Source organism: Rhineura floridana, unplaced genomic scaffold (assembly GCF_030035675.1).
Source record: "Rhineura floridana isolate rRhiFlo1 unplaced genomic scaffold, rRhiFlo1.hap2 scaffold_40, whole genome shotgun sequence".
Lineage (NCBI taxonomy): Eukaryota > Metazoa > Chordata > Lepidosauria > Squamata > Rhineuridae > Rhineura > Rhineura floridana.
This window is the reverse complement of record NW_026902544.1, coordinates 30,261-49,458: the sequence shown is the minus strand read 5'-3', so window position 1 is coordinate 49,458 and position 19,198 is coordinate 30,261. Positions and strand designations below refer to the sequence as shown.

The window sequence follows — 19,198 nt, the reverse complement described above, 5'->3', positions numbered from 1 at the left end:
GGATTGCATTTTTAAAGATAATTTTTCAAGAAAGGAGGTTACTTCTTTGAAAGGAATGTAGTTACAGAATGAAATACAGAGCATGCTGGAAAAAACCTTAGAGCACATTAAGTCATAGCTCACTTAAATCAACTAAATCAATTAAAGCAGTACTAACATCACTTTAAATAGCTGATTCACAAGTTAAGAACTGTAAAGGCTTCTGCATGCTTTTTTAAGCTATAAATATGTAAACATACCTCTGCATAGCATTGCTAACTAGCTCCCCAAAAAGAAATCAGCCTGGGCAGCTTGTGTGATTGTAAGAGGTTTGATCTGCAGAAATCAGCAGGTAAAGATTTCCTGACACGGAACTGAACATTTTCTGAGTGGGGACTATGGATCCTCCAAAGAATTGTCAGTATTTGCATCAAACAATTCCTAGGATTCTTTGCGGTGGGGCATGGTGGCATGGCAGTTTAACTGGTAAGGAGAGGGATCATAGCTCAATGGCAGAGCACGTTTTGTGTGGAGATCCCAGGTTCAATCCTTAGCACCTCATTAGGACCTGATGGAAGGTGATGTGAAAAATTTCTTGTCCAAGAACCTCCATCAGTGTAGTGAACACTAGAATAGACAAAAGTCTGATACTATAAAAGATAGCTGCCTATGTTGATATGAAACTGAAGTATGTTTGTAATGTAGCTATTACCATCTGCAATGTTTTGCCAATGAAATTGCTAGTAAAAGGGGTTTGTAGAGGAGACAGTTCAAAAGCTGGCAACTCTGTTCCTACGGTACTTTTAACATGCCTGTAGGACTACCATATTCTTTATGTTAAATATGCATTTAAACCAGCATTTCCCAAAGTGGTCGATATTAAACCACCTGGGGTCAATGAGACTGTGCACAGGAGTAATAAAGACCTGGGGTGGAAAAGAAGTTTTTGATGTATAGTGCAAAAAAACTTTAATTTGGAACTATGAGCCTCAGAAATAAAGGGCATGTACATATACAAAGTGCACCTCTCTTGACAATGAAAAAGTCTGTATTCAATAAGATTTCCATAATACAACAGTATTCCTGGTGTTTTTACATTTTATGATTTCTAGTAATGGCGACTGTTAATATTTATTGACTTTATTTCATTTGGGGTCATTGACAACTTTGTAAGCTCATCAAGGGGTCAATAAACTCAGATGCTGAGGAAACACTGATTTAAAAACTCTACAGACTAATACTGAAAATGTTCAACAACTTGATGAACCAGCCCATAAGTATTACGGGCAGTCCATTCTTAACAGACCTAGCAAGATGGCCTCCATCACAGCTTTCAGCACTACTGCATCTCCACAGCACCCATTTCCTGACATGGAGTGTGATCTATTCTTCTTGCTGGCCTCTTCCTCTCAGAAGGCCGGGCTGCTAGTTATCAAAATATTAGAAATACATTAAAGCTGTAATCCTAAACACTTATTTGGAGATAAGACCCATTTATGATTCTCTCTACCCAGCAAACATGCCTGGCCTGCTCCTAAGCCTTTAATATAACTCTGAGCTGTAAAAATGATCATTACTATGATAAAAAGATGGGCAGAACAAATGATTCTGTATACCCAGTTACTGTTTTGTTATTTGTTTATTGAAAATTTAAATACAAAAAGTATTTGCTGCAAATCAAAGAACTGGTAAAGCAAAAAGGGTTGTTTCATGCAAGTTAAATGTGTGTTGCATGCCGAAGGTCCCAGGTTCAATCCCTGGCATCTCTGGGTAGGGTGGGAAAGCCTCCTGTCTGAAACCCTGGAGAGCCACTGTCAGTGTGTCAACAATGAGCTAGATGAACCGATGGTCCATCTCAGTGTAAGGCAGTCGGAACAGTAGAGGAAGAGAGAGGACTATTAAATTACTAATCCTTGGCCTAGTATTTCCTATGGCTATTGTCCAAGCCAGGCAATTGTTGAAGAGAACCAGGAAGATACAAGAGAAACATCAGGCTGGTCGGTGAGCTCCAGCTACCCTGTACCCTCAAAGATATAAAAAAAACACCTGCCCCTGTGTCTCAGCCAGCTGCCAGATCCAGAAAGGATGTGTTGCTGGACTACAGCTTCCATCATCAGTGGCCATGCTGGCCAGGACTAGTGGGATTTGGAAGCCCACATCATTCTAGAGAGCCACAGGTTAGCCACTCCTGCCCTAAATGGCTTAGGACCAATATTATTTATTAGACTTATATCCCATCCTCCTTCCCAGCAAGAGCTCAGGGCTGCAAACAAAACACTAAAAACATTCTAAAACATACTAAATATATTTACAGACACTCTCTACCAGTATGAAATTGCCCATCCACTGAGATGGGTTAGTGATGCCATTCTGTGCATTCTACCACTTTCTAATATATGGTTAGCAAAAAAGCGTCAAGGGGCCTTTTCTGCTGCAGTGTTTTACCTATTCAAAATTTATACCCCATCTTTCCTCAGTTGAGCTCAAGGTGGCTAGCAACAAAGTAAACAAGCAACCTTACCTGAGAAATGTGGTTGTCTCCTATTTTACTAGTATTCCACCACTGGCCAAAGATTCTGTTTCAGCAAGCCTTTTCTCTATCACTGCATGAATTTTATTGGCACGCTATGGTTTCAGTGTTAAATTTGATGCTTCAGGGCTTTATCCAGTGCTAAATCCTACTCCAAGTAGATCTGCTGAAGGTTAATAAACCTGACTAACTTACATTCATTGATTTCAGTGAGTCTACTCTGAATAGGACTTAGTTGAATACAACCCATTTATATCTTGCTGTATTGTTTTATGTTTAATTTCCTTGGTTTTGTTTTATTGTTTATTATTGATATGTGCCACTGAGTGTTTCTCTGACAGTAAAGGGGGACTAGAAATCCTCAAATAAATATATAAAGGGTTCTTTCTCATTCTTGTTCCAGGCTGTTCTTCCTAGCTCAACATGTTACAAAGTATGAGACTAACCTCAGTGGGGAAAAGTACACAAGGAAAACTAAAGAATGGGAAATTGTAATTGTGAAATTCCATTCTGGTATACAAGCAAGGGAGCAGGCAGAAAAAGTTAAAAGCCTCTGAAAATGTCAATATATATATGTAGTTGTCCTTCGACTAATAAGGTGAAAAGGAGGTGAGGGCTCCAGATGAGTCACCAAACTCAAAACTAAGCCTGATTACAAGTACAGTAGGCGTTCCGCTAATGCGGCAGCTTTCCTCCCCTCTTTAAAAGCCGCTTTTGCAGCATTTTCGCACGACGCGCCCCATTAAAGTAAATGGGGTTCCGCCTTACGGCTATTTCCGCTTTATGGCGGGGGTCCGGAACGGAATCCGCCGTATAAGCAGGGCCCTACTGTAAGCATGCCTGGTGCTGCAGCCATAATAGTTGTGTAAAAGAAGGAATTTGAGCAAGTGCACATCTTTTCAGGCCTGCAGGACAAGCGTCACTCGTCAAAATTCTCTCTTCAACACATGATGAAAAGGTCAGAGCCCTGCCTTCTTTTACATACCCCCCCAAGTTTTCCAATATGCTTTCCTGCATTTACTGGACATATTTTGCATACATGAAAACTTGAAAGGAAATGGGTGGTGGGAGAGATTCAATAAAGTTGTTGATAAAGAATTTAAAAATACGAGAAAAAAATTCCTGAATGGGAAGATACAGAAATGTTATTTTAAAGTACCTCTAAAAAACCCCATCTATCTTCCTCCATGGTGAAGAGTGGTAAGCAGCGGTAACGCAGCCAAAGCTTTGCTCACGGCCGGAGTTCGATTCCAACAGAAGGAGGAAGTTGAATCTCTGGTAAAAGGGGTCGAGATCCACTCAGCCTTCCATCCATCCGTGGTCGGTAAAATGAGTACCTGGCATATGCTGGGGGGTAAAGAAAGGCCGGGGATGGAACTGACAATCCCACCCCATATATACGGTCTGCCTAGTAAACGTCGCAAGACATTACCCTAAGAGTCGGAAACGACTAGCACTACAAGTGCGGGGACACCTTTACCTTTATCTTCTGAAAGCTAGAGGTGCATTCTGTCGGCGATCTTTTAACAGGATTTAAGCAGAGTAACTATTGGAGGTAGCAGATTCATAGCGTCGCCATAAGTTGTAATTAACTTGAAGTCACACAACAAAAATCGAGTAAACATTCCTTTCTTGCTCAGCTCATTTAGCTTCACTTTCAGAGGCTTTCATATATTTCTTTTTCTTTCCTTTATGTCAACACCAGGGCAGCACAGACCATGGTATTGAAAAAAAGGGAGGTTTTGCCACGGCAAGCCTTGAAAGAAGTCGGGCTCATCCTGCACGCCTCACTTTCGCACCCCGTGCAGATCCCATCTCCCAACACTATTTCCAAAGCAGGCCCCGCCTTGTCTTAGGGATATAAGACGGATAATAAACATCCTGTTAAGAGAGGCGTAAATCAGCAGCCCGAGACAGCCGCGCGCCACGAGGAACTTCTCGCGCGAGGCCACTCTCCCATCCGTCACGTGATGGTCAGCGTTACTCCCGCCGCGGGAAGGGGGAGTTGATCGCCATTTGTTTTCTTCGACGGACGATGCGGCGGTTTTGCTTCGCACCCATATTGGCGCTGGTTGCGCTGCTGTGTAAATCCCTACCCAAAGCTCTGTCGTCTGTGGCTCCTACACACGGTGCGCGCGGCTTCCTCCCTGCCTTTCACGGTGTGCTGGGTGGTCCGTTGGCGTCGAGAGAACTTTGGGCCGGACAGGTTCCTTCACGCGTTAGGCGCTAGGCCGCGAAATGAACTGCGCATGCACCCTTCCAGTGGTGGGAGGGGAAACTTCTCCAAACTACTAGCCCCTGCAGACTGCGGGTTCAAGAGGGTCACATTTTGGGCGCGAAATGCGCAAGACGCAAGTGTGCCCAACCACTGCGAAAGTCGCCCATATGGAATGAAGGTGGCAAATGCATCTCGGAGGGGGTTGCGCGGTGGGATACTCGGCAGACTCTTTCCGTCCTGAGGTTACTGGGCTCTTCTAAGTTAAGTGGGCTTACTGTTTTGCCAGAAGGTCGAGACACGTAGGACTGCCGCTGTGAGAAGCTGCTTAGGGGGAGAGGGCGACGAAGTCTCTTTCCCCCTCTTCCTGGCACACGGCGTTGGCCACAGTATCTGGTGGAGTTTAGGTCCCAAGGGAAAGGTCCTGGGGCTCAAGCCTGCTTGGAAGCACCCACGTATACATAGAAACACATGTTTTGTATAGGAAAGTTTACTTTGTCACAGTTCAGACTAATAACATTCTTCAAATAAGCATTTCAGGACAGCACTAGCAGCATTTATTTTGAGGTTCTGTTTATTCTTTTTTAATTTTATTGCTCTAAGGGAGAAAAAACTAAAGTGACACAGAAGAGTATCAGAGTACAGATTTAAAAAGTATATCAAAGGATAGAATAAAAAGTATTGCAGTTCAGAAATGTTAACATTTTTCATTATCAAATAAATGCTTAATAAATATAATGGTTTGGAAAAATAATTGAATTTGAGTTATGGTTTAACAGTCTTCTAAATTATCAAATAATAATGACATAGGATGAAGTCAATCTCTATCCTTAAAGTTCTTAACTGTCATTTAATGTATTTCATGATGAGGTCCCATGCAGCCAGTGTTTCTTTATACTTATGTTCATTCTTCTCAGCTTGTCCCTTTGTAAGCTCCGGAAGAGAGAATTTCCATAATTTGTTGAGCAAAAGAAAACCTCAGTACTTTCATGCAACATGCACCTCATTAAAAAAAAGTTTTAAAAAGTTAAAATGAATCCTATACTTAAACCGACAATTTCAGTGCTGGTATTGAAGGTGCCTAGTTCAGACTTCTTTAAACTCCAGTTTTTCCCCTTTTTTGCTTTCTGCATTGAAGTGTAGGAAGAAAACAATTTGGTGAACTAAGAGAAAAGGGCAGAGGGCAACAATAAAGTTAATCCCCTACTCCTACTTTATAGATAAGATTTTTCTTTTGTAAACAGCAGGACCCCTCTGAATAGTCTGCAAGTGTATTAAGAACATAAGAAGAGCCTGCTGGATCAGGCCAGTGGCCCATCTAGTCCAGCATCCTGTTCTCACAGTGGCCAACCAGGTGCTTGGGGGAAGCCCGCAAGCAGGACCTGAGTGCAAGAACACTCTCCCCTCCTGAGGCTTCCGGCAACTGGTTTTCAGAAACATACTGCCTCTGACTAGGGTGGCAGAGCACACCCATCATGGCTAGTAGTCATTGATAGCCCTGTCCTCCATGAATTTGTCTAATCTTCTTTTAAAGCCATCCAAGCTGGTGGCCATTACTGCGTCTTGTGGGAGCAAATTCCATAGTTTAACTATGCGCTGAGTAAAGAAGTACTTCCTTTTGTCTGTCCTGAATCTTCCAACATTCAGCTTCTTTGAATGTCCACAAGTTCTAGTATTATGAGAGAGGGAGAAAAACGTTTATCTATCCACTTTCTCAATGCCATGCATAATTTTATACACTTTAAGGAAGTAAGGGGAGGAAGAGGAGGAATTGTCTTTTTCCCTGCCCTCAAAGCTATGATTCTAATGGTGTGGACCGACCACAGCAAGATGTGTGCCCCAAAAAACTGCTAATATGTGAAAAGTCCATTGTCATTCTGCTTATAGCGTACAGTGTAAAAAGCAATGATTTTAGAGCACTAGGAACCTTCATGAAATCTAGAAGCATCCTAGGTGTTCTCTTTTCAGAAAAATGCACTCGCGGTGGGGAGGATCGCGCAGGTGACCAACAGCAGGAAAGGAGGTGATGGGTAAGCTTTTCCTCTGTGCTCTGTTTTTTGCAATCAAAACTTTCCCTCTTACCCACTTAGAATCATAGAATAGTAGAGTTGGAAGGGGCCTGTAAGGCCATTGAGTCCAAGCCCCTGCTCAATACAGGAATCCAATGTAAAGCATACCCAAAAGGTGGCTGTCCAGCTGCCACTATAGAATCATAGAATAGTAGAGCTCTCGCTTCTCTTCAACGCTACTGCTGTAATTTAACTTCAGAAACCCTGCTTCAAGACTGCATTTTCCTACAAATAAATTTATAAAAATCTGGTTTGAACCTCAGTGGATGTTAAATAGTGCTAAACATGTTACAGTTTGCTTCATTTGTATAAAATAAATATTTTTAATATTTTCTGGGTGGCTCACATAAAAGCTATAACAACAATAAATACATAAACACACAGTTGAGATTCTGTTGGTGTACCATCCATATTTGGTGGAAATGCCCTAAGGCAGAAAATTTTTGGATCATGGTGACTGAAGTGATAAATGAAGTTTTTCAGCGCTTAAATAACAATGAACATATTAACATTTTTATTAAATTAGATGAAGTATAGTATACAAAAAAACAAACAAGCCAGATACAGGTGTTATATATACTCATGATAGCATGGATATTATACATTAAATACTGGAAGGATTCCAGAAAACCAACCAAAGTAGAACAGGAATATATGGAAGCAGTTGGAGATATTAAAGCTAACAATGAAACTGCAGGAAAAATGTAAGGAAATGCTGACTCGTTTGGTACATGTGGTTAACTGTATTAAACAACAACTAGGAATTTCAGAAATGGGGATTGATAGCACGCTCCTGTGTAAAAAAAAGGATAAGATAATGTAAAAGACTATTAAATTGAAGTGCCTATGTTATTCTTTTAGTCACTGGTTTAATTTTATAGAAGTCAAGCTACACATTGCATAAAAATCACAAGGCTGTGACCCATTAAGCCAAACCTTGGCTTAGCACAGTGCAGTGTGATAGCAAAAAGGACCAGGGAGCAGCAAAGCCACTGCAAGCTTCTTTCCAGGAGCCCACATGCTCAAGCAATCCCACTCTAAGCCATAGTTTGGGTTAGTGTAACAAGACAAGGTGTTAATAAGATGACAGCAAAATGAACGACCAAAGAACTTGGGAACCAAAAATGCAAAGTCATCACTTCATACTAGCTTAATTTTGTTAGGCAAAACTGCATCATGCAAAGTTAGAAAGGGCCATTTTATTAGGTTTGTCAATACTCTCAAGATGGTGACAGTGTAAGAAGAAGTAACTTAGCAACGTAAAGTGGAGCACAGGTAAAGTGTTCCAATTCAAACTTAATGTTGGCTTAAATTTTAATCATCTTTTTAAGCATATCTGACTAGTTCAGTTAGGCTCTTGTGCACTTTTAGAAGCAAGCCATGCAGTAGTGTACTGGCAAATTCAGAAGTGTAGGGTCCCTTCATAATAGTCATAGCCACGCCCCCTTCTAAGATTATATAGCCTTCTAAGATTATAGAACAATCTGGCCAGGCCTGAGTATTGCTTTCTGCTTCTCTGTCACTGTCAGAGATATTGCTTGAATTACTGAATTCAGTGTCTATATGTTTATCCCCTGCTGCTACTAAACCACTTGATGATGTAGATTGGATGCTATCATCAGGGTTCACTTTCTCTTCTTCTGCAATTACAAACTTCTCACTCTCCACAATGTGTTTTTTTGAAGAAGGAACTAATATTATTATTATATTTATTAAATTTATATCCCACTCTTCCTCCCAGTAGGAGCCCAGGGCGGCAAACAAAACACTAAAAACACTCTAAAACATCTTAAAAACAGATAATATATTAAAACAAAACATCTGTAAAAACATTAAAATAAAACATCGTTAAAAACATATTTTTAAAAAAGCTTTAAAAACATCTTCAAAAGCAATTCCAACACAGATGCAGACTGGGATAGGATCTGTATTTAATAAGGCTTGTTGAAAGAGGAAGGTCTTCAGTAGATGCCAAAAAGATAACAGAGATGGCACCTGTCTAATACTTAAGGGGAGGGAATTCCAAAGGGTAGGTGCCACTACACTAAAGGTCCTGCTTTCACTCTGGCTCCAGTCAGCTGGAAATGACAAGGAACCAAGTTAGAAGACTTCTTAGCAGCTAACACATGCTGATTGGCTCATAGGATTCTGAAGACATAGGGACCCTGCTGGAACCTGGCTCCCAAAAAACTAAAAGGTCTGACCCACTTAGACCCTGCACAACTACACCCCTGATAAATTAATTTTAATAGTGGAAATATTTAGGGTGAATTACCTTTGCAAAAGCCTTCTGTGCACAGAGTTTTTATATAAAACCTATTTTCCACTCCGGGGCACTATAAAAAAAATCAAATGTATACCCTAATTTCTAGAAAAAGGATATTTTTCTGCTGTTTTACACAACCTTCCATATAGCCTTACAGAAAGTTTTAGATACTGCACACCTTTGCCTTGTTAATGTGGTTTTCTTTATGCAACTGAACAGTTTTCTATGATTAAAATAATAAAAAAGACTTCTGGGCTTGCATTAAAAATGTATCATAATCATGTAAAAAGGGAAATGAGTTTTCATGCTAATCTTGTAAACTGGATCTTGAATGTAAATGGGATTTTGAATGTTACTGTGATGGGGACCGTGATGCTTCCCTTGGGTGGGGATTTGAATTGAGCCTTTTCAGGTTGGTGCTGCAAAATTAAATGGAATGAGATCTGCTCCTTGACCTCTATTTAAACTTTACTTCTCCTTTATCATTTTGTCTGGACAATAAACAGACCTGGATCTGCTGCAAGTCTTCTCAGGCTTCTCTTTGAATCTGCTGCAGAATTGTGAACCTCTGTCAGATTTCAACTTAGACTTGCTGTTTGATCCAGACTTTCTACTATGTTATCATATTTTTCATTAAGTATTTTGTTTTGTAATAGAAAGTACTCAGCTTGTTGAATTGTAGTGCTTTTTTCCCCTATTCGTTCGTGTTTGTGTGTTTTATATACCTTTTTTAACAATACTTTTAAAAAGTATTCTTTTGTATCTCTTCATAAACCCTTATTGTACCTTCAGGCTTGCACAGTCTCTCCAACAGAACGTGATCCAATAACAGAACTACTGTGTCAAACTGATAGTTTGAAACGATGGCTCTAATGTGCTGTGTTACTCCTGAATGCTTGCTGTGTTTCACCGAACTCTTAAACACACTGCATTTCATCAGTATAACTCTTGATTTCTAGAATGTGGAACAAGACCTCTTGTGGATGAGACAGCAACAGGGATGCGGATTATAGGTGGACATGATGCTCAGCTGGGAGCCTGGCCATGGCAAGTTAGTCTGCAAGTTCAATCCCCTAATGGATTTTACCGCCATATATGTGGTGGATCTTTAATTAATAGCAATTCAGTGTTGACAGCGGCACACTGCATTAAAACAACTAGGTATGTATATTTCTGTTCTAAATCTCTGTCAGTTTTATGTCTGAGGAATAGGTATTAATCAAAAAAAGCATTGGCTAAATTGTGAAGTCTATCTACAAGAGGTGATCTGGAACTAAATGTTTCAGTACATCGCTAGCCCTTAACAGGAGTGTTCTGGTTCATGTCTTCAATCAGCCTGGAACAGGAGCCTTGTATTGCTGGTCATGGCTTAGGGGTAAAAGGAATGTTTCAGGACAGAAAAGAAAAAAGACATTTGTCTTTCTTGCCCTTTTGAAACCTTCCCCTACTATGCTATATAACAGTGGTTCCCAATCTTTATGAGTACAGGACCCCTTTATAAGCTAAAAAAATTTCATGCCCCCCCACATGATAATTGTAATTTTAGTCTCTGTTAATTGAGAAAATGCTGTGTGGCAAAATCATATATCCAGATATCCCTTTCCATTAAAAGCTCCCTGCAGTCAGGGAGGTGCTGCTTTCTTTTCTTAATCAAAGGTCAAAATCAAATTGGTATCCTCTCCCCCCCCCCCGGTCTGAAGATGTACAGTCCTGGCTCCCAACACCAGTGGATTACAGTGTTGGACTAAGAACCAGGTTCAAATCCCCACCCAGCCATGAAGCCTACTGGTGACCTTGGACCAAACACAGTCTTTCAGCCTATCTCACAGGGTTGGGGTAAGGATTGAGCAACTTTAAGGAAAGGTGGGATATCAGTGCAGTAATAGTTAAATAAAGACATTTCTGCTGCAATACCAGCAGTGTTGTAGTCGTGCAGGGTCTCAGGGTCTCTTAGACCCTTTACATTTTGGGGAGCAGGGTCCCAATGTCTTCAGCATCTTCAACGTCCTAGAAGTCAATCAACATGAAAGGGAGTGCGTTAGCCACTGATAAGAATCTTCTAACATGCTTCTTTCCTGTTGATTGGAGCCAATCTGAGTGCAAGGAGGCAAGTCAGCTACGGAGGATACTCTTCTCAGTGCTAACACTCTCCTCTTTCATGCTTATTGGTTCCTAGGCATTAACAAGGATCTCATTCTCAACCCCACAGCAAAAAAATGGGGAGGGGCATGGCTGTGATTAACATGAAGGGACCCTGTATGTCTGAATTTGCCACTACACTACTGAATACCAGCCTCAACCAACCCACTGAACTTTTTCTTCTTTCTTTTTTTTTAATAATAATCAAGAAGCAGCAGTGTGTTGGTGATGGAGATGCTAGATTATGCACTGCAGACAACAAGGTGCACAGATTGAGGAGGGGGTTAGTGCTTTTAGGCCTTGGGATGATCATCAGAACTGAGGACTTTGTTAGCGTGCACTTGGAGAATGAAAGCGGAGCAGAAGATAGATCAGAGAGACATACAAACACACCTGCCCCTCCTGCAAGCAACTGCAGGCATGCATGCATTCAGGCACGTTGGGGGGGGAGCCCTCAACTGCCACAGCATCTTGGAGAGAGAGATTGGGGGATGGAAGAAAGGAGGGACACTGGTACACACATCCTGTGCTTCCTCACTGCTTCTTGGCTCTGTCTGGGCTGAAGACGACATCTGGATGGCCTTGCAAATAAGAATTTTTAAAAGGAAATGTCAACGAAGCAGGAGCCAAGAAAGGCAGGCAGGCCAGCTGCCAGGCAGGAAGAAGGAAACAGCTTCTTTCTGCTTTACGAAAAGCCCTCTTTTCTGAGCAGCAGCAGCGGTGGTGGCAGTACAAGGAGACGAGAGATGGTGATAGTAATCCCCTCTTCCTGGTAGCTCCACCCTCAGCCTCCTGCGTCTGCCACGTGTTTTATAGGCAGACACCTGCCCTTGACATACCAGAAACGCAATCTGCCTCTTCACCAACTCCTCCCCTCTTGTTTGGGGCAAGGGGAAGGTGTCATCTGCAGTGTCAGTGGGGAGCAGACAGCACCCAGGGAGTGAAGAATTTTTACAATAAATAATTTATTTCTTTACTGTTCACTGCCCCCTCAGATTACTTCGTGGCCCCCAGGTTGGGAACCACTGCTATATAATACTAAAGCTTTCATATTCTGGGTTGGCTGCCAGACAACTTGAACATTTCATTTAATCCAGTCCCTGTAATAAACTCCTGTAGGAAATGCAAATGATCAATCCTCCCCTCCCCTCTCCCTGTGGTCAGTTTCACCCATCCTAAGTATGATTGCAGGGGAGTAAATTCCACTGAACTCAATACGCATGCAAATGATCAATCCATTCTCGTCATACTTGCACAGGATCCTATTTCTTACCTCCTGGATTAAAAAGCAGAGAAATTCACTAATACGGGAGAAAACCTTGCAGTTTAAGAATGTACCTATAGCCCACAGATATTTCTATCAAACTTTAAAAAGCAGGGAAATTGGGCAGCTATAGTGAATGCACCAGGGGAGGAGGCCTGACCTCCTCTCTGAGATATTGTAATGTCCTACAAATTGGTCAAAATGCAAACACCATTTGGGTTGGACTTTCACAGTCCAATCCACTTGCTGTGTAGCTTGGAAGAATTTGGTAACGTGCCTCTGAGCATATGGTGAGTGGTGGCAACACCTGCAGCCAGCCCAAATAACAAACAAGACATGTGCTGTGCTGATCTTGTTTTAACAGGGAGGAAGCAACTGTATTAAAACAGTTAATATCGTTCAGATAGTCACTTTAAATATGTTTGATTTACTTTGCAATTTTAGTGAAGTTTCCTATAGTAAATCATTTTCTTTTGCTTCTGTTTCTGTGAATATGCGAACTACAGCAACACTAAAAAAAAAAGCTCCAAAAACAATTGTGGAAGAATGGCACTGACTGTTCTGTAGAATAGTCTCCAGTGAACATAAGCAGTGTCTCAGTTTGCACAGGATAAAACAGTGGGAGGTGAAATATATTCTAGCAAAATTCTAGACGTGCTCTATGTTTTTAATTGACCATTTCCACCTTTCCTTAAGTGGAGTAGTATTAGCATAGCAGGCTAAAAACATGCATCTTGGGCAGGCCAAGTTTGTTTTTTCCAACAGCTAGAGTCATTGCTTAAGTAACAACATATTGTAATCAGTCTGATTTTACATCAAACTGCAGTTTCAGATTCAACTGTTTATGCACCCAAATAGAAATAGAGCATAACCACCAGTCTGAAACAAAAAAGGCTATCTTCACCATCATATAACATTGACCAATAAAAAGGCTTTGAAATTAATAAAAATTTGACACAGATTTCTAGGATGAATAATGAGAGAAATAAAATTTTCTAGGTTAAATTCTCTGTAGAAACATTAGTAACACAGAAAAGAAGCAAAGAACAACAAACATACAAAAATGTAATTCTCCGTCTTTGGAGATGGCAGGTCTTGCCACCACTCACCATATGCTCAGAGGCACGTTACCAAATGCTTGCTACACCAGAAGTGGATTGGACTGTGAAAGACCAACCCAAACTGTGTTTGCATTTTTACAAATTTGTAGGGCAGTACAATCTCAGAGAGGAGGTCAAGTCTCCTGCTCCCCTGGTGCATTTGCTAGAGCTACCTAATTTCCCTGCTTTTTAAAGTTTGATAGAAATATCTATTAGCTATAGGTACATTCTTAAACCGCAAGGATTTTTGCCTATTAGTGAATACATACTCATTCGTTGGGCTCTTCTCACAAGATTTGTTAGTATTAGGTCTGACAACATAGGAGTAAGCTATGTTCACATCAGGAGTTCAGTGCTCTAGGAGTATAGGAGTACTACAAAGACTTTTTAAATGTTCAGACAATTTGCAACTATACAATGCATCCTGCTGAGCTCTTAAATATGTTTTGTTTGTAGGAAGGAGTAACTATTTCAACAAAGAAAACAGTTTTAACTGAGGCAAGCATGTTTTATCAGACAAATAAATACAGTAGTTTCAGATTTCAAGCAGGCTAATATTATTGTAGGAAAACACAGGGGGCAGTGAGCTAACAAACTATATATGGCCAGCTTCAAGGTGTACCGTATTAGTCTCTTCACAATTTGGATTCCTGCATTGAGCAGGGGGTTGGACTCGATGGCTTTGTAGGCCCCTTCCACCTCTGCTATCTATGAAAAGGCAATGTGTAGTGGTTAGAGTGCTGATCTAGGAGACCAGGTTTCAAAGTCTTACTGGCTGTGAAGCTCACCTGGGTGGCTTTGGGTCAGACACAGTCTCTTAAACTTACTCATAGGGTTGTTATGATGATAAAATGAGGAAGGGGAGAAGCATATACGCTACCTTGAGCTCCTTGGAGGAAAAATGGGATATAAATAAAGCAAGCTCCTTGGAGAAAAGGCAACATGTAAATGCAACAATAAAATATGAAATAGATGGTATCCTATTATGCTTATAGCCAGCATTTTCTACAAGATGCTCTGGGTAGTAGCATACATGGTTCTTCATCCGACCATTTCATATTCATAATAACCTTTTGAGGTAGGTTAGGTTGAGAGTGTATCACTGGCCCAGGTTCAGCCAGTGAGCTTCATGGGTGAGTGAGGATTTGAACTTAGATATTCCCAGTCCTAGACTGACACTTCACACTGCCCGTTTTTAGTTAGCATTTGCTTGATCCTCCATGGTAGATCAGTCCATGTGTGATCATATATGATGAATGAGAGGGCAGCTCGAAATAACGTAAAAGTCTAGAAAATGATACAAGAGAGAGCAGAAAGAGGAAAGGGAAATGGGGGCAGGACTAAATTTTCCAAAGAATATGCTGTTGCTGCAATTATATAGACTTTGGCCGAGTGGGGTATGGGGCATGCAGCCGGTCCAAATCGAACAAGATTGGTATTGACGAAAATTTTGAAAGAAGTAGTAGGCTATATTTAACACTGATGCAGTGCTTCAATTTTTATTGTACTCCATATATTTTATCTCAATAAACAAGTTAACCTAAGTTGCCAAATAGGAGGGTATTTTCAGTTCTGGGAGAGAGGTGAACAGTTTTCAGGGATGGGGGCTTACTGATAAAAACAGCAGCATCTCCCCCATCCCCCAGCTTGCTTAAAACAATTTTTCCCACTACTTCAAGCAAAACTGCTGCCATCAGTTGCCAGGTGGGCTGCTACATTTCCCCAAAATGCCTTGACTGGAATGACATTGTGATAATGATGTGTTTCAGTTGTGGTACTGCAGAACACGATGACCTGCTTGGCCACCAATTGTAGCAGCTCTGCACCTGCATGAGGCAGCTCTCTCCACCAAACTAATTTTTCTCCTCCCCTTTTGCCCACCTTAACCTTCCCCTCAGTTTGCCTGAAAATGTTCTAGAGAACCCTTCAGATCAGAGCCCACCTTAATGAGTCACTGTTGCCCAACAGCTAGGATGATCCGTTTTTTTTCCAACACAGCTAGACCCATTTTGGATTCAGTACTTGGAAGTTCAACAGAATTTACCTGTAAAAGGATCTTCTGGATTTTCACCATAGGCTCATGTTTTAAAAGAGCCTGATATCATGGAAGATTATCTAACCCACTTTAAATATAAATGGCACCTATCTTTTCTTTCTTACGGCTTCAGCTTTGCCATGCTGTTTAGAATGGCTTGTACTCAACAGGCCCGTGTCCACACACAAAATTATCTGTGCAGTTCTTTGCATGGATGAACAATCTTCGAATTTTCTCGTCAGTTCCTAAAAAAACCTGCTTTTAAAAATTCTGAATAGAATTTCCAAAGAGGATAGTTGGCATCATAAAACAAATCTACAGCACTGCTCTTCATCCTTGAGTCCCCAGATGTTGGACTACAACTCCTTTCATCCCCAGACAACATGGTCAATTGTCAGGGATAATGGGAGTTGTAGTCCAACATCTGAGGACCCAAGGTTGAAGAACAGTGTTCTACAGAATGACACAAACTCCTGCACTATATTTACTGAAGAGTGTGCTATGACAAGATTCCAAGTTTGTTATCTGAGTGGATCCCAAGGTGGTTGTAAGAGTGTAATTCTTGAACTGATTTGTGTTACATGTGTTTTCAGCTTGCTTTGCTGTTACTCTCAAATCTGAAACAGCACTTCTGTAGTAATTACTGACCCTACAAAGGATTTTATTGTCCTAGGAATCCAGAATTTTGGAGGGCTGTGATTGGCTTACATCATCTTTATAAACAGGACTCTCATACTGTAATACACAAGGTCAGAGCTATCATGGTCCATTCTGATTTTGAATGGGGCACCTTTGAAAATGATGTTGCCTTGTTTAAACTTGCCAAGTTTGTCAAGTACAATGACTATATTCAGCCCATCTGCTTACCTGATATTCCTCCTATCTTGACTAATGACAGCCCGTGTTACATAAGTGGATGGGGAAGCACACAAGAGAACGGTAAATCTTTTATTTTTCCTTTAAACTAAACTATTATTAAGAGTGAAAATTGGGTTAGTTACCTCAGGCTGCAGTCCTGAACATATTTAGCTGGAAAGTAAATGCCATTGAATTCAGTGCAACTTACATTGGAAGAACATGGATCTTCAGAACAATGGCCTTGTCATGGGCACTTGTATGGCTCTATAATATGCTAACATCTTTATGAACACTTCCTCAGCTCCTGCCCCCCAAAGCCTCTCCTCTACCTGAGGATGCTTCCAGATGGGTGTAATTGTGGGTTCAATGTTCATACATACACGTTTTTGCAATGTCCACACAATGTCACTGGTATCAAAATGCCAGTCTGCATTTTTCCCATTTAATTCAGCTGTACCATTTCCAGGAAAAATCTGACACGCAAAAACACTTGTTGCCAACAGCCCATTTGTAATATTAATCCCCTGTCAGGAACTATCCTGAGATACATTGATGACATCTTTTATTATCTGGACTCTTGGACAGGAAGCACTTGAGCAGTTCTATGAGGACTTCATTAACCTGTGGACCAGTCTATACCAGAGATTACATTTCAGGACACTACTATGCAGCTACATAGCAGAAATATAAGCATCACCTTATATAGGAAACCCATTAACTGCTACACATACTTACATGCTTCAAGCTGCCCAGAACACACAACAAAATTCACTGTGGTGTGTTCTCAAGTGTTGGAGAAGCATTTGGAAACAAGACACAAGTCATCCATGACGATGTTGGGAGTCAAGAAACAAAGTCCTCTTTTAACAATGAATATACATTCTGGTTCATTAGGCTCAGGAGAGTGGTACTGGCCCCAGAGCTGCCAATACCTATATTGTCCTGTACATTCAAGAACATTAAACAAAAGTAACAAAAAAAATACTCTGTGTTTATTATAGGTCATGCCGTACGCATATTACAAGAAGCTGAAGTCGATATTATTCCACAGAAAGTCTGTAACAGATTTGATTGGTATGGTGGGGCAATATCATGGAATATGCTTTGTGCTGGCACCGAAACTGGGCTCATTGATAGCTGCCAGGTAAAAGTCCACTTAAAGACATATTGGCCAAACTTATTGTCATGTGGTTGCTTTGTAAGGCGAAGTAGCAGCACAGTAGTTGGTCACATTGGGAAATGTATATTGGTTAATGTCATTTGCGTGATAAAAAGGACATTAGAAGAGTCAGTAAAATTCAAGCGATATCATAATTGCATATTTCTCATTATTTATAATGACTAATATGCCTTATGCACTGCAGGAAAATAGAAAACTTTAAATCCCATCACCGATATTTTTAGTAACTGTTATTTACCTCAGTGAAGATTGTAGGTTAGCTAAGGGATGGGGGTAAGAGATAAAAACAGAGGAACTTTACAGAACAGCCAGAATGTTTATTTCTTCATTCGGAACACTTGGATCACATTACTTCTATCCAAACATTTCAAAATATTTATTTGATTTATATCCTGCCATTCCTCCCAGTAGAAGCCCAAGGTGGCACGTGAGGATTGTTCTTCTTAACTCCTGTGTACATAATACGCTGTTATGATAGCTAAGATTGGATGGATCGTCATGCACTCCTGGTTCTGGGTATATAGGCTAAATTTCTGGGTAGGTTTATTAAGCTTGTGTAGCTGAAATTCCCAGAATATCTATGATCACTTTTTGTAAATGTCCTAATGGTAGTTAGTGCAGTTCAACCAATGCATGATTACTCAATTCAGCTTTTCCAGATTCACCCTCATTTCCTAGCAATCTGTATTTTCTTTTGGTTATTAATAATTTTGTAAATATTTTCAAGATATTTACTTATTTATATGCCACGTAATTGCAAAGCTCTCTGGGAGGCTTACAATAACATGAAAGGTATTGCTCACACCTTGTATTATCCCTATGCATTGAGGAAAATTTTGAAAGAAGTAGATGGCTATATGTAACAATGACGCATCACTCAAATTTTCATCTTTGTTTTTTATGTTCCAGGGAGACAGTGGTGGTCCTCTGATGTGTTATTTCCCAAATGATACCAAGTATTATCTGGTAGGAATCACCAGTTATGGCGTTGGCTGTGGCCGACCAAAACTTCCAGGAATCTATATACGCACAGCAAATTACAGAAGTTGGATTCATTCACACCTTCTTGACAAAACAACCACTGTGAGCTTTCCATTTGTCCTGATCTCTTTGACTACTGGGTGGATTACCTTCCACCTTGTTCTCTAAAGAGGCAAACTTTCCTTCCACTGTACAAATTGGTTTTTGAATTTATTTCTTCCTCTTACAAACATCTCTCTTTAGCAGATCCTAAGCTGCCAATGCCATGCCCTCACCCTGCAATGTGGCTTTCAGCTGACTACTGCTGGCAGTAACTTTCTGACTGACTGACTGACACTGAGGCATCTGCCAGGGCAACCTCCGCCCCCTCAATGTCAGAGGTGATTACATGCCATCCAACCCTACCACCCACATCAACAAGGGATGTGTTTGTGTAAGGATTGCATTGTTAATCTGGAACCCATCCTTTATTTTCAACAACAAACGGGCTTTGTAATCTTTTATTTCATCTCCTAAAGTGGATTCAAAAATATATTTCATCCTTAATTTAAATATATAAACCAAAGAGGCACTTTTCATTTA

The 19,198-nt window shown here is 40.7% G+C and overlaps 1 protein-coding gene across 4 annotated transcripts; it reads left to right on the top strand.

Annotated features, from left to right (window-relative positions):
* The first annotated feature begins 4,244 nt into the window (after positions 1–4,244).
* On the top strand, positions 4,245–19,198 carry LOC133375436 (transmembrane protease serine 12-like). 4 transcript variants are annotated; one of them, XM_061607013.1, is made up of 6 exons: positions 4,546–4,905; positions 6,693–6,754; positions 10,019–10,220; positions 16,271–16,536; positions 17,457–17,599; positions 18,545–19,198. In XM_061607013.1, the coding sequence occupies exons 2-6, from the start codon at positions 6,751–6,753 to the stop codon at positions 18,782–18,784; spliced, it is 855 nt and encodes a 284-aa protein (XP_061462997.1). In that variant the 5' UTR covers positions 4,546–4,905; positions 6,693–6,750; the 3' UTR covers positions 18,785–19,198. The 4 variants fall into 4 exon arrangements, with proteins under 4 accessions (XP_061462995.1, XP_061462997.1, XP_061462996.1 ...); XM_061607012.1 differs by having other exon boundaries at positions 4,546–4,969; XM_061607014.1 differs by having other exon boundaries at positions 4,551–4,638.